At 38.8% G+C, this 13,888-nt stretch overlaps 1 protein-coding gene across 1 annotated transcript in view; it reads left to right on the plus strand.

The window, feature by feature from the left end:
* Positions 1-13,888, plus strand: part of acot7 (acyl-CoA thioesterase 7) — a gene marked incomplete at its 5' end in the record, with an annotated part of 43,492 nt that overhangs the window by 21,232 nt on the left and 8,372 nt on the right. The window contains 2 exons of the mRNA XM_083895669.1: positions 4,181-4,297; positions 11,062-11,246. Coding sequence (XP_083751795.1) covers positions 4,181-4,297; positions 11,062-11,246 — 302 coding nt within the window. The remainder of the gene's footprint in view (positions 1-4,180; positions 4,298-11,061; positions 11,247-13,888) is intronic.

Consider the following 13,888-nt stretch of genomic DNA (forward strand, 5'->3'; position numbering starts at 1 on the left):
GGTTTTGCAATCAGAAGACTACGTTAATGTCTATACACAGTCTATGTCTGTACATCAGTCATTGTTATGTATCGATGTGCCTCACGTCCACATTTGTCCTTCGTTTCCCAAGACAAACTTAATGAAGCGTTCCCATATCTGTCTGAGACATCTCCATTCACTTCTGTAGTCACTGCGCTGCTCACAATGAGGATTGCAATTGAGCCATTTTTAGAAATTGCTGAACCTTTTTCCCCCCCACAATGTGACAATATTGTAACCATGCACATTTCCCTCCCAGCTCTTCCGCCATCACAACCAAGTCTTTGTATATGACAGTATTTTCAAACGTGGAAAAAAAAATCACGTGGAAAGTCTCTCGGGGAGTGTGGCAAAGTGAATAGTGTGAACAAACTGCTGTAATTATCCCCCAAACACCCGCCATGCTCTTTTTCTCAAGGCATCTGGAGAGCTGCAAACACTGGGAGCTGGGAAACGAGTGCATGCGACCCCACTCTTACTACTCCACTCAGTATCAAAAACCCTCAGAATGTGAAAATCAGTCCAAGCCCAAAATAACCACGTCAGTTTCTGTTAAAGTAATTTCACAGAGCTTCAGAGTCCATGCTATTCTCTCTTATTGTTAACTGGTCCAGTCCACCATTGTTACCTCAGTGCAGTTGTCTTTTATTTACCCTGAAGATCATTTCATTCTGGGAAGAGCCCTCATATTACAGAGAAACACAAATCGCATTTTGTTTCTAGTCAACATTTGTTCATGGAAAATCAAATGAGATGAAATCTCATAAAGGTCAGGTCACATTGTTTCAAGGATTAATGTGATCAGCTGATTTGTGACTTGTGTAGTATATGGTCTAATGTTTAATGCAGATTGTATTCATCATTTTTTTTAATGAGTACATTTCATTTGTAATCCTTGTATCCCTTCATCATAAATGAATCTATAATAGTAGTACGATCAGGAATGTGGCCTCTCAGAAAGAAGGTCACCGACCGGTTTGACTGAGGTTTGACTGAGGGCCTTTCTATGTGGCGTACTATGTGGAGTACTCTCTTGTACTCCAACTTCCTCCCACAGTCCAAAAACATGCAGATGAGTTTAACTGGACACTAAATGGACCATAGGTGTTTGTGTGAAAGTGAATAGTTGTTCATCTCTGTATGTCGGCCCTGCCTTTCGCCCAATTTCAGCTGCGATTGGCTCCAGTCGCTAAAAGCTACTTTATGGTATCTTGACTCATAGACCCATTAGCTTCCACCACAATCCCAAGGACGTCAATGTTTTTAAAAATCGATCGGCTGGGGCCACTGTAACAGACTCAGGAAGGGTATCTAATGAGTTAAATGTCTAAATTCAATTTTGTTCAATACGGCGTTCAATCTCATCATTGTGTCAGGCCGTGCTGAATCTCCATTAAACGCTACATGCTCAGACACGACCGCTCATGGCAGCAGCAGCCTCTGCTTTGTACCCGGGGGAAATTTTCAATCTCAGCCGAGATCCCATCAATTCTCACAAATAAATAAATAAATCTTCACACTTTTCTAAACACATGCTGTTACCACCTTCCTGAAAAATGGCCACATCGTTATCGTTATCATTAAAAAAGTTTGTTGATATTGTGACATTAACACAACTTCAACTACTAGTTCTATTAAAGGTAGGTAATAGAAAAACAATAAAGAGCAAATTAAAATACTTGAGTTGCACAAAACCAGACAGAGAACTGCTCAAAATGAGGGAAATGAAAATGAAATATTACATTCTAAAAATAATACAAAAACAATTAACAAGTTCGGAGGCATGAGGATGAAAAAGTTGAAGGTGAACACATAGCTCATATTTAATTTCATTTAAAATGTGTCTTTAAATGTGATTTCAAACAAAAGGCCTGATCTCCTTTGATCCTTAGCTGAGACTGTGGAATGGACATTCTGTACATTATCCATCAGATAATCAGATGTCACTGCTGCACCGCTCGATGTCAAAGTAACCGTGGATTTAATTCCTAATCATCTTGTGTGAAAAACGAGAGACACTGCATTTGAGAGCGAGCAGCACTTTCTGATTTTACTCCTACACTTTTGGCTGCCATAAATGAAGAAGGTGGTACGAGCCTTTTTGGCCAAAGTAGCAATCAGCAAACAGACCTATTGATTTTTTGTGGCATGAGAAATACAAAAAAGCAGCTCCGAGAGAATGACTAAGGCAGCTGGAGTGTCAAGTGAAAGATCTGAATATCTTTAAATGAGCATACGTTCACAAAGACATGCACATTAAACACACACACTCCGAGATGAGAAGCAGATGCCATCCTCTTCCTCACTTCTCTCAGTTACTACCCACCCATGCAATCCAAGATGTTACACTTTCTGTGAGAAACTCACAAACAACTGTTTGCGTCCCACATGACACAAGCTGCCACAAGCTGCCACAGGGCCCAATGTGTGGTGCAGACTGACACAGGTTCACAGATTGTGAATTTCTGTGTATCCACACTGTGATCACTGCTGCAATAAGGAACTCATATAGGTTTCAGGCTTTATTTTGATTGTGAAACTGTGATTTCCTGCTAACGGCGTTGCCTCGTGCTTTAAATCATCAGCGAACTTTTAGCGTGACAAAGTGTTCAATAAACTAGAGATGCACGATATATTTGGCACGATATTGGTACATATTGGCTTTAAAATGTACTATTGGATGTCTGCAAACACACTAGTATCTACCGATATGAATAATGACTACAACAGTGCCAGTGCAACTATGCCGGCGCCCTTTATAACTATTTAGAGGAAAACCTATATATATATAGTCCAATATCTTGCATCCCTATACAGTGAACCTTTTGATGATACATGTATTTTCTCAGCTGCTTTGCCCAACAGCTGTATATTTAATCTCACTACTGTACTCACTACCTGTAGTCCTAAAGCTCCCATAGAACGGAAGTTCCATTTAACTCCGTTTTTTTTGTGTGTATTTGTGCCATTACCTCGTTTATGAAGCCCTTAAGGTTCAAAACAAACAGTTCAGCTACTGCTGAGAACGTGTTGTATTGTAATCTCGGGCTCAGCGAGATCTCTGAAAAAACCTGGTCCAGTTACGTAAACAGCATTTCTCCCAAACAGCAGATCCTCTTGCTCCGGGCACTAGTCCGGGCACATCCGGTTGCGGTTGTGTACAGTTGAACCGCAGAAGAAGAATAACGTCCGTTGTGGAGGTGTTTCATGAGCGACAGTGTCTTCTGACTCTGGGTCAAAGTCATAAAAGGGACTGCGGCGGGGAGTCATGACGAAGCCATTTTTAAACACTGTTAAAACAATGTTTTGATAATCAGTAGCCGTGCATCCACCGTTCCAGAGGGGGAGCTGTGCTTCTGAGAGCTGGTGTGCTGATTATGTCACTTCCAGGTACCTGACCAATCACAAGACAGTTGGGAAAGCTCTCGTTGGCTGGCCAATCACAACACAGTCTGTCTTCTGGGGCTGAGATTTTAGTCTCAGCGTGGCTGATGAGAGACTAGGAGTTTTTTGACCATAAAAATAAGTTAATGTATGTAAGTAGACCTCCATAACTATGTGCCATAGAACCACTCTATGGGAGCTTTAAAGAGGTGGCTGTTTGTATTGTATTGTCTTACAGTTTGCTGAGTTTTCATGCCGAGTACAAATGATTGATCAAACAATTTAAAATGTTATTTTCTTCCTCCCTATCTTCACAAACATATGATTTCATTGCAGACATTTTAGAGCTCTATTATCTAGGTCAGTGTTTCCAAAACATTTGGACGGGCACCCAGTTTCAAAAGATGACAAACTATTGGGACCCAAATCACAAATAAATTAGTTTTAAATTAGATTTGTGCATAATGTTGCACATGTTTCTGACTGTATTATACTGCCATTGCCAAGCCATCTATGTTTGAATGTTTCATTTTATGGAAGCTATTTGATAAATCTTGACACAAACCATCGCAACCCAGTAGTTGGTAATGACCAATCTACTGTCTATCATACTGTTGAGTTCCAGTAATCATCTCTCCTTTTAAAATCACTTTAGAGAGAAATGGGCTTAATGGACCTAGCAAATTGTGGCAGGATGTGACTCAGCATTTCTACGCTCCTGCTTGGGCATTCTGCGTGCGCTAATGAAATCAAACGCTGCTTGTGTTTGACACAGGTGTGACCATGAAGCTGATGGATGAGGTCGCCGGCATAGTGGCATTCCGACACTGCGAGACAAACATTGTCACCGCCTCTGTGGATGCCATCAACTTCCATCAGAAGATCAAGAAAGGTGAGGATGACACAGAGACACTAATTAGAGCTGTGGATCACTGATACATACACATGACTCAACCGCTTTAAATAATCCATACCTGTGTAATACAAAACAAAACAAGTGCTGTTGTGCAGGTACAAGAAGCTGTGACTTCATGTGTAAAAACTCAAATCCATCCTCAGACAGTGTTGCTTTAAACACTAGTCACACTGTTATTAATCGAAACCAGTTGTGTTGTGTCGTCCTGCTGCTCTATCTGGAAAAACACATCAGTGTTATGACTTAACTATTTTCCATTACTTATATTTGTCTCTGAGCTATTTCCCCACTGAGAGAAAGTAAGAAACCAAGTCTAATTCTTTCATTAATTTTCTTTCGAAGTGCTGTGTATAAATGTTTGTTTTCTGCATCTAGCAACAGATGCTGTGTATATTCTGATGTTTTTTTTTGTTTTTTTTTACACATGATCCAAAGTATTTTACGGACAATTACTGTAAAACACAATAAGCCAACAAAGATCAAACATACTCTAAAGTGCAGACACACACACTCACACACAGCCTTAAATATAAGACTGTTACTCAAAGTGTTGGAATCCAAACACGCTAAAAGTGAGTGAAAACAGTTTTGTCAAAGTGGTGAAGAACAGTGTTCTTCTGTACATGTACAGTCATAGGTTTATCTGAGCTCAGTGTTTGTGCCGTCTGTTCATGTGCTGAACATGAGGCGATCCAGACGTCCAGATGTTTTGATTATCTCAGGATATGATGTTAACAATGGACCAACTGCATCTCTTTCTATCATTGGAATATAACGGGTTTGAGACAACCTTTATGTACGAGCTGCCAAGTCCTAATTGCATCACATGCATTTTCAAACACTTAACCGTCATAAATAATTCATTCCAAAAGTATCTTTACATGGAGTTTCTAAGTAAGATGGAGTGGAGTTGTGGCACTGAAGGTTTTATTTGGTTTTCAGATCAGAAAACTGAACAGTACAGATGAGACCCATCACTCTGAGTCTTCCACAGTGAGTTAGGTATTTTCCATTTAACCGAAGGTGGTCAGTAGTCACAATTCCATTGTCCCACAGTATTTGGTTGCTGATTCAATTTGTATTTATTATGATTCTACATATTATAAATCCTAGTATTGCGATTTTCTTTTCCTCCTCATCATATTATTTCCTAAATCAAGTTGACCATTTATACATATTATGTGCATTACAACTTACAGATCACAGTGGATCTACAAAAGCACAAAACATTTAGTTTACAGGTATCTGGAACTGAAAAATATAGTTTTTCAATGTGTGAAATTTTCACAAATTCAGCCTGCGGGCTGGATTTGACCCTTTTGCGGGCCAGCTCTGGCCCACGGGCCATGACACCCCGCTTTAAGCTATTTCTGTCCATCAAGCTTGTAGGGATATCAGTATGTTGAAGAAGAAATAGTCTAAAAAGAAAACACAATCACGATATATCAATTATTAGAGACGTGTGTGTACCAAAAATAATCTTTATCTTTACCTTTATTTTGGCATTTTCTCATGTTTTTTTACTTCCTCTTTTGACTTTAAACCATAGCCAGTTAATTATAGATAAGAAGTATAATTTCCTGCACAGATTCAGTGAGAGGTTACAGTCAAATGTTGCTTCGAAATTTCACCTTTTGCACCCAGAAACCAATAAAAGCAGTGTGGAAATCAACAGACAATATTTTTTATCATAGGGGAGATTGAATGAATGGATGAATGAATAGTAGGTGGGTGAGAATCGTTAGGTGTAGAGGATCTTTGAGCATCATGAGCATGTCTGAAGTATATACCATTAAATGCTGTTTTATACAAGCAGAACATTTTAGTTTCACTACTCCTGGGAAGGAGAAAAATATCAACAAATACAGAAACGTATTTTCCACTGTGAGCGAGGACCACACACCAGCATACAAATGGACTAAATGAACATTAAGTGAGATGGAAAGCTATAGGTCCACAGCATTAAACACACTGAGGTCTCTGTCTGTACATGGCCATTTGTTTACAGGTTTTTGGAGGTCCCGCTGTGTCGAGCTTCAGCAGCCCACTCATCTAATTGCACATATTTTCTGTCATGTGGGGTTCAGTGGCAGAAGAAAATCCCTGCAGAGCACAGCAGAGACAAAGACACAGACACGTTTAATGTAATCTATAAACTATTTTACAACACCCAACTTTTAAGAGTTTGATGGAAGGTCATTTGAAATCTTCATGACACCCATTTATGGACGAATAAGAATCAATAAAGACCACATGTGATCAGTTATGCTTATAAGAGCTCAGAGATCCTGTGTTGAACTGATGAAGAACATACTGTATGTCATAAACAGCATAATTTTTTTTTTCTTACAGTCTTCCATTCATATCACATAGTTTGTCACCTGTTTCTTGATAACCACACAGATACACTGAGGCATGAAGATGAGTATAATTAGATAAATTAGATTAGAAAATGGCTGATCTTACATCATAGCGTGTGAATCACCTGTTTGCCTCATTTAAAGTCTTGTCTACCTACACAGTGAAGTGTTGGATGAAGTTTTACTGAACATTTGTACACTTTTGAACTAAGAATAAGTCTTTGAGTTGCTGTTCAATGATGTACCACAGTCATGTTGAGTCAGTGCTTCTCTCTCTTTATTCATCACAGTGAAATGCCCAGAGGAGAAAAAAGACTGAGAAGACAGGGAATAAAACTTCAATAGACGGATGTTAGATGAAAGGAGGGAGAGAGAAAGCGATAAACAATGGAAACATAATGCATATTCATAAGGACTGCGTGTTGTTTGTTTATCTAAAATCTATTTTTATTGATCCAGCTTGATTTGTATACTGGAGATACTTTGGGTCAATGTGCAGCCTGGGATTTGAGGAGATCCAAGCTAAGGCTTTCTGTGGCTTAATACTGTCAACGTCCACCAATGGCTCCTCCCACCGCCACAACCGTTTAAAGACTCTTACTTGTTGACAGTTGTGTTACGTATGTAAAAGGGAAAATAATGATGTTTTTGCTGCCTGTAGGCCCTAAAATTTCAACCAATGTGGAGCCAACACTGACCCATGACACACAAATGAGCAACAGTTTTATTGCCAAATAAGTAATTAACATACAAGGAATTTGATTTGGAACTTTGGTGCATGAAACGACAGTATAATATAGAAACAACACAATACAAAAAGAAAACTTAGACAGAAAAATATTTAGATAAAGATCTGCTGGGAGGAGTCTGATAGATTGTTTGAGCTCAGGAGTTCTGAGCTGCAGTGGACAATGTTGAGTGTCTGCACTCAGTCTATTATGGTTTTCCAAGCGGAATCCTGGATCACCATGTCATCTATGGAGGGGTGAACTGGCCCAGGTCGGTTTGAATCTTTTTAAAAAGTTATTCAAGTACATTTTTGTTAACTTTGCTAAATAAAGCAAGTAGTAGTTCCTTCCTGTCCCATATGTAATTTTATGATCCAATCCAAATGTATTTCTATAGCACAAACACCAGAATTAACCAAAGTGCAGGATATGAAACAATATAAACTAAATGCAATATAAAAAACAATAAAAAATGGAATATAAAACACTGAAACAAAGTATTAAGTAGTAAGTAGTAATATAATAAATATAAAACATTATAAAATGTGGTTTGGAGGGCCACACACACAGTTCTCCCCCATGTGTTCATGGGTTCTCTCCGGGTACTCGCGCTTCCCCCACAAAACATGCAGATTGGGAATGAACCCTTATCTGGAGGATAAAGTGGTAGAGAATGGATGGATGAGGGTTGGAAAGTTAAGGAAAATGTGCAGTACTGTACTTTCTTTGATAGTTAATTGTTGTTTCTCCTGAATGTCACATTTTTTTCTTTTTTTTCTCTGACCACTACAAAATGCGAAACCACGTGCGTACAAAAACATTTATAACAGCAAACAAAACACCACTCAGTCAATTTCTTGAACTTGTTCTTGCAGATCTATGGCTCAAAGGCATTGTAGTCGCAGCTTAGTACATATAACAATACAACTCAGTATGGACTCTCCTCACAGAAGATTAGTGGCATCAAACAGTTCCTTGGAGATGGGGCCTCTGCCAATGTTGGCTGACCTTCAGTACTCCTTCAGAGTCCATGATCTACTTTCAGAATAAATCAATTATTAATCCTGAAGGTCTTTAAAAAAATAACCCAGTCTTTTCAAGGCTCTTTTTTGGGGGGTTTAATGTCACTGAGCAGTTCATGCTTCACAGAACATCTGCACCACAGCTGCTTTACCTGAAACCTGAGACACTTTTATCTAAAGACTCCACTACACAGTTCCAGCAAGACTCTCTTTTTTTTGCTTTTCCATTAGCAATAGTACCTGGTACTTTCTTTTTAGATTCTATAGAGTGTACATAGAGTGTACTAAAATGTGACGTCGACAGACTGACAGCCACTGAGTGGACAGAGTGTCGTCAATGGAAGAGTTGTGAGCGCGACGTCTGACACAAGAATCAAATGGAACAATGCCGAACTGTAGATCAGTTAAAACGACTTCGAAATCCTGAGGACATGCGTTTATCTCCAACATTTAGCAAAGTAAATGTCTAAAATCTCAACACTTTTTTTGCGACTTTTTTTGCGATATCGAGAATGAACATTCTGGAAAGTGACGTCATTTGTCCTACGAAAAATGACATTGTGGATGGGAAGAATGTCATTGTGGATAGGAAGATGTCATTGTGGATAGGAAGAATGTCATTGTGTATAGGAAGAATGTCATTGTGGATAGGAAGAATGTCATAGTGGATAGGACGAATGTCATTGTGGATAGGAAGAATGTCATTATGTATAGGAAGCATGTCATTGTGGATAGGAAGAATGTCATTGTATGGGAAGAATGTCATTGTAAATGGGAATAATGTCATTGTGGATAGGAAGAATGTCATTGTGGATAGGAAGAATTGAATTACAGATATCTGACAAATATAATGTATTGTTGATGCCGTATTATAACCTACTTATGTGGTAGAGGTCAGCAATCATTCTTAATGCACGCCGCGATATCTTATCAAGAGCTGTCATATTTTCTGAAGAGCAACAGCCTGAGCCTGATTCTGTGAGCTGAGTCGTGTCTCAGGCTTTAACAATAATGGACGTGACTTTTATTTTGCTCAGAAATACAAACCTTGTAAGGTCCTGCCTTTGGTACACAATTTGTGGTGTAGACACGGTGTCCTCCAGGAAAATGTAGTCAACGCTCTTAAAGAGGGAGAAATAATGTTTTCTAGAGCCATATATATCTGAAAAAGACTGAATGACTAAATCCAAAATGGTTTATTCTAACAGAAGCTGGGACAGAAACATTTCAACACAAAATATTCTATTTTTCTCCGACTTGTTTGCTTCTGTTTTGCATAGAAGCAGCATCTCTTTCTCTGGCCTTACTTGACCCAACCCATCAAAAGGATGTTTCACACACAAAAAGCTTTTCAGGCCTCTGTGGACGTTTTTCTAAACTCAAACGTTAGTACAGTCATTCCCATTAGTTGATGTTTTCCATCAACCTTTTTTTATTGTCAGAGGATGTGTGCTAGCACTTTGGTTTTTGATTATGTGCCAATAAAAGTCTGTTGGTAAAGTTTGAAGTGCTGTATCTCAGTGCAGCAACTTCCGTCCAGGCGTCCACATTTAGAGACAGTGTTCCTTTCACTTATTGTTGCCATATCATTGTTTGTTAAGGTCATTTTGTATGTTATTTTTTCTCTTTTATAAGATCTTGGTCATGTACTTAGGATCTTTTTCTCAGGATAACACCTCCTCCTTGTTTCTATGGCAACAGATGCAATAATACTGTACAGCCTGAGGAAAGCGAATAAGGAAACATATTAGCAGGGCACAGTAATATTACTTGACTTTTGTCTCAAATCCCTGTAGCAACAAAAGGTGAGCAGCAGTATTTTTTGTGACGAGTGAAACATTAATGAAGCTCGGGTGGAAATCAGAAGCGAGGGTAGCAAAAATGCTCAGAATAAGTGGACATGATGTCCCCAACATTAACATCTTTAGAATGGTTTTGCTTCAATCAACTGTTCAGTTCTGCTTTAACCTTCAAAGACACATCCTGAATTCTAATAATCCAAAAAGAATAGAGCACATCACTGAGAACAGCGGAACAGACTCCATGAGGTTCATAAGGTTTACATTTTCCACAGATGACAATATCTGGATTCAGCTTCTTTCATGTGCATGTGTTTGCAGTCTGAGTAAATATACTGTATTTTAGTTTGACTAGTGCACTGCCCGTGCAAAATCTGTTTTCGTCATCTGCCTCACCTTGACGGTGCCTTATCTGACATAATCACCCACGCATCTTGCACTCACTTAACTTTTTACCCGAAGATACCTTAGTATGCTTATCCTCTCAGCTAGCCCACAGTGCTGTGTGAGTGAGAGGGGGAGTGGCTACAGTAGAGCAGCGACTTATCCAAACTGTGTCAAACTTGGCACTGCACTTACTCGTGCCCATAGCAAGACACCTGTCCAGTTTGACATCAATCAGACCATCGGTTGGGGAGATATGTGAATAACTCACGCACAGATTTCTATTGATATTACTCAAAACTTATATAATCAATATGGCGCAACGTAGCTACAACAATGTATTTTTCTATGGAAATGTATTTCGTGTGGACGACTGAAGGACAACGTAGCTTTTATGACACATAATGCATTCTGAAATGTTCTTATCTCACTTTTCTTTTTTCCAAGGTGCCGTGGTGACCGTGACGGGCCGCCTCACGTTTGTCAGCAACAGGTCAATGGAAATCCAAGTGTTGGTAGATGTTTCTCCACTGATCGCGGCAGAAAAAGGGAAATATCATGCAGTCTCTGCCTTCTTCACCTTCATCTCCCTGGATAAGGACAACAAGCCGCTCCCTGTTCCTCCTCTTAAGGTTGGTGCCAGCCACACTCTGTTTTCTGAAGCTTTTCAGTCATCGTTTAAATTCTATAAATAGGAATTTCATACGAAATGTGTACCCTTCTTTGTTATGCAGTGTTTTATGGTGGGAAAAAACTTTATTTGAATTGAATTGAATTGAATGACTTGAATGTGGGGGGGGGAGACACACATTTACAACAGCAAAAGAAGAAAGAAAGACAACGTAAAGATAAGAGTAAAAATAGGATAAAATAAAATACAATATGGTAAAAAATCACACTCTAAATATAAGTAAGACTAGAATAAAATAAAATAAAATATGGTAAAAAATTAAATTAAATTAAATTATACTGTAATATAGAGTAAGTAATAAAGTAGAGATTAAGATAAGAATGCACAATATCCAAAAATGTACACACAGTGTAGAAAAGGACTAAAACCGAGATGTGCACTCAGTTCAGAAGAGAAATCCTGAATAAAGAAACTGACATTTACAACATTAGCAGAGGTAAGTAGTATTTTTTTTTATTTTACAGAGAAGATATGATTTAGCAATTAAATATTTTTTTGGTCAAAGTGACATGACATGCAACTGCTTTATTTTTAACCCAACTCAATGTAATCGCTTATTAAATGTCAGTGTGGTCTTTTTTAATCTTCTCTTTTCTCATGGTACCAGTCTTTTTGGTCAGTGACATCTGTGACTTTTGGAAAGGTCACAGAGTGAGAGACGCTGTCCTTTATTTGGAATTTCTGCCTTTTAGTGTCTTTTCACTGCATTAAATCCTTATATGTGTCTGCGTTTGTCTTTAACCATTGGCACAGAGGGCTTCATGCTAATTATGCTCACAACCACGATGTCTGGTTGACTTAGCACTCGTTTAGCAAATGTAAAACTTCTGTTTACCTGTAGGAGGGGGGACGTCTTCTGTTTGATCTGCCCCGTCTGTTCACAATGGTCCAATCCCTATTTACATGCAAACACTGTATGCACAATCCCTCTGTTTAAATCAGCATATTCAATTATTTCCTGGTGCCATTCACTCACTGGTTGCTGCGTAATGATCCATTTAAAACTCCATTCTACCTCAAATCCCTAAAGAAAGGATATTGTTGATTATCATTGATTTTAACATGTATTTCATTTCAATCTAATAACTGTGCCTTCATATTTTGTGACTCAATATTCCATTTGAAATGTGGATTCTACCTTGGTTGAAAAACTGTTTTATTAGACTTTTTTTCTCTGCTGTTGAATCAGGTTCTTTTTATTTTTATTATTATTAGGTAATGATGAAAATAGTTTTATGACATTTCAGTCATCCAAAATCCAGAACAATGGGATTGAGCTGAGTGGGCAGCTTCAGTGACATGTGATAGATTGATCGCAGGTCATTATTCTGTCAAGTGCACACTTGTACAAAACTCTCAGTGTTTGCACCTGAGCCAATCATTAAACTTTGATTATGCGTAAGTACTAAGTAAGCCGGTAAAGTGCATTGAAAGTGAAGACGATTAAGCAAGAGCAACGCTATATCCTTTGTTAACCTGCACAAAATACACTTTTGAAAAAGTATAGCACCATGTAACACAAGTGTGTACTTGGAAATGTGCAGAGTAAAGCATGGAAAACTCATCTTACCTTAAACATTCTCATACACATGAAGACGCAACGTCACCTTTTAACACCGTGACACATCTTTTTGAGAACAGAACTGTTTGTACTCGTGTCAGATAGAATTGTGCATCTAATCTGTGTCCCTGCTGCCTTTTTCTAAAGTACCTGTAAGTCTCCACATTTCCATATCACAAAGACCCAATGCTTGCTTCTCCCATTGTCTGCCTCCCTCTATGAATTCATTACCTGGTTTTCCAGCTCGCTCAAGCTGCTCATGGCTTGTGTTTTAACGGCAGGGTATTGCAGTGGTGATGAGAGTCATTGTAATTTCTCTGTTCACCTCAAATTTATGAAAAGAGAGGCTGGGGTGGGAAAAAATACTTTAGTGATGTTAATAATTCATCCTCAATGCTATAAATGGAAATCTAAATGGAAATCTAAATGGAGCCGTGGGCTGCCTGTGCTCTGATGTTGCACGTCTGATAAACAAGGGCAAGGAATCAAGAAGTTTGTGTGTATGAGTGAGAGAGAAAAGGTTGCACAAATATACAATATATGCAGACTTTGTGTGTCAGAGAAAGACAAATAGAGCTCCTCCCTGTGTGTGTCTGTATGTGTGACAGGGGGCTTTGTGTGTTGATGTGCCTGAACAGATCACAGAGTACACATGCATGCAATTATTTATATGAGTGAGTGAGGAAAGAATGTCGAGGCTCAATCACTGCTATTTCAGTCTTGGTAAGTCTTTACCTAGAGCTTGAACATGGGATGAGGTTGACACAAAATGAGGAGGAGGGGGGACATTCGTAGTCTGTCTAGTCTCCTGGATATAACTTAGTATCCAGATTATTGCTGGAGAAATGATTATGGGTGGAACTTCCGGAGCAGAAGCAGAAGCAGCAGTGATTTTTTTATTTCCCAGTGGCGAACAAAGTGGTGGTGGTTTCAGGATTGTGCTGTCCTGTCCTCATCACTTGATGGTAGGTGATATACAAATTGATATACCAGGCTTTTGTGATGTGGGACACTTAAAACCC

The sequence above is a fragment of the Microchirus variegatus genome (genome assembly GCF_963457635.1).
Source record: "Microchirus variegatus genome assembly, chromosome: 9".
Taxonomy (NCBI): Eukaryota; Metazoa; Chordata; class Actinopteri; order Pleuronectiformes; family Soleidae; genus Microchirus; species Microchirus variegatus.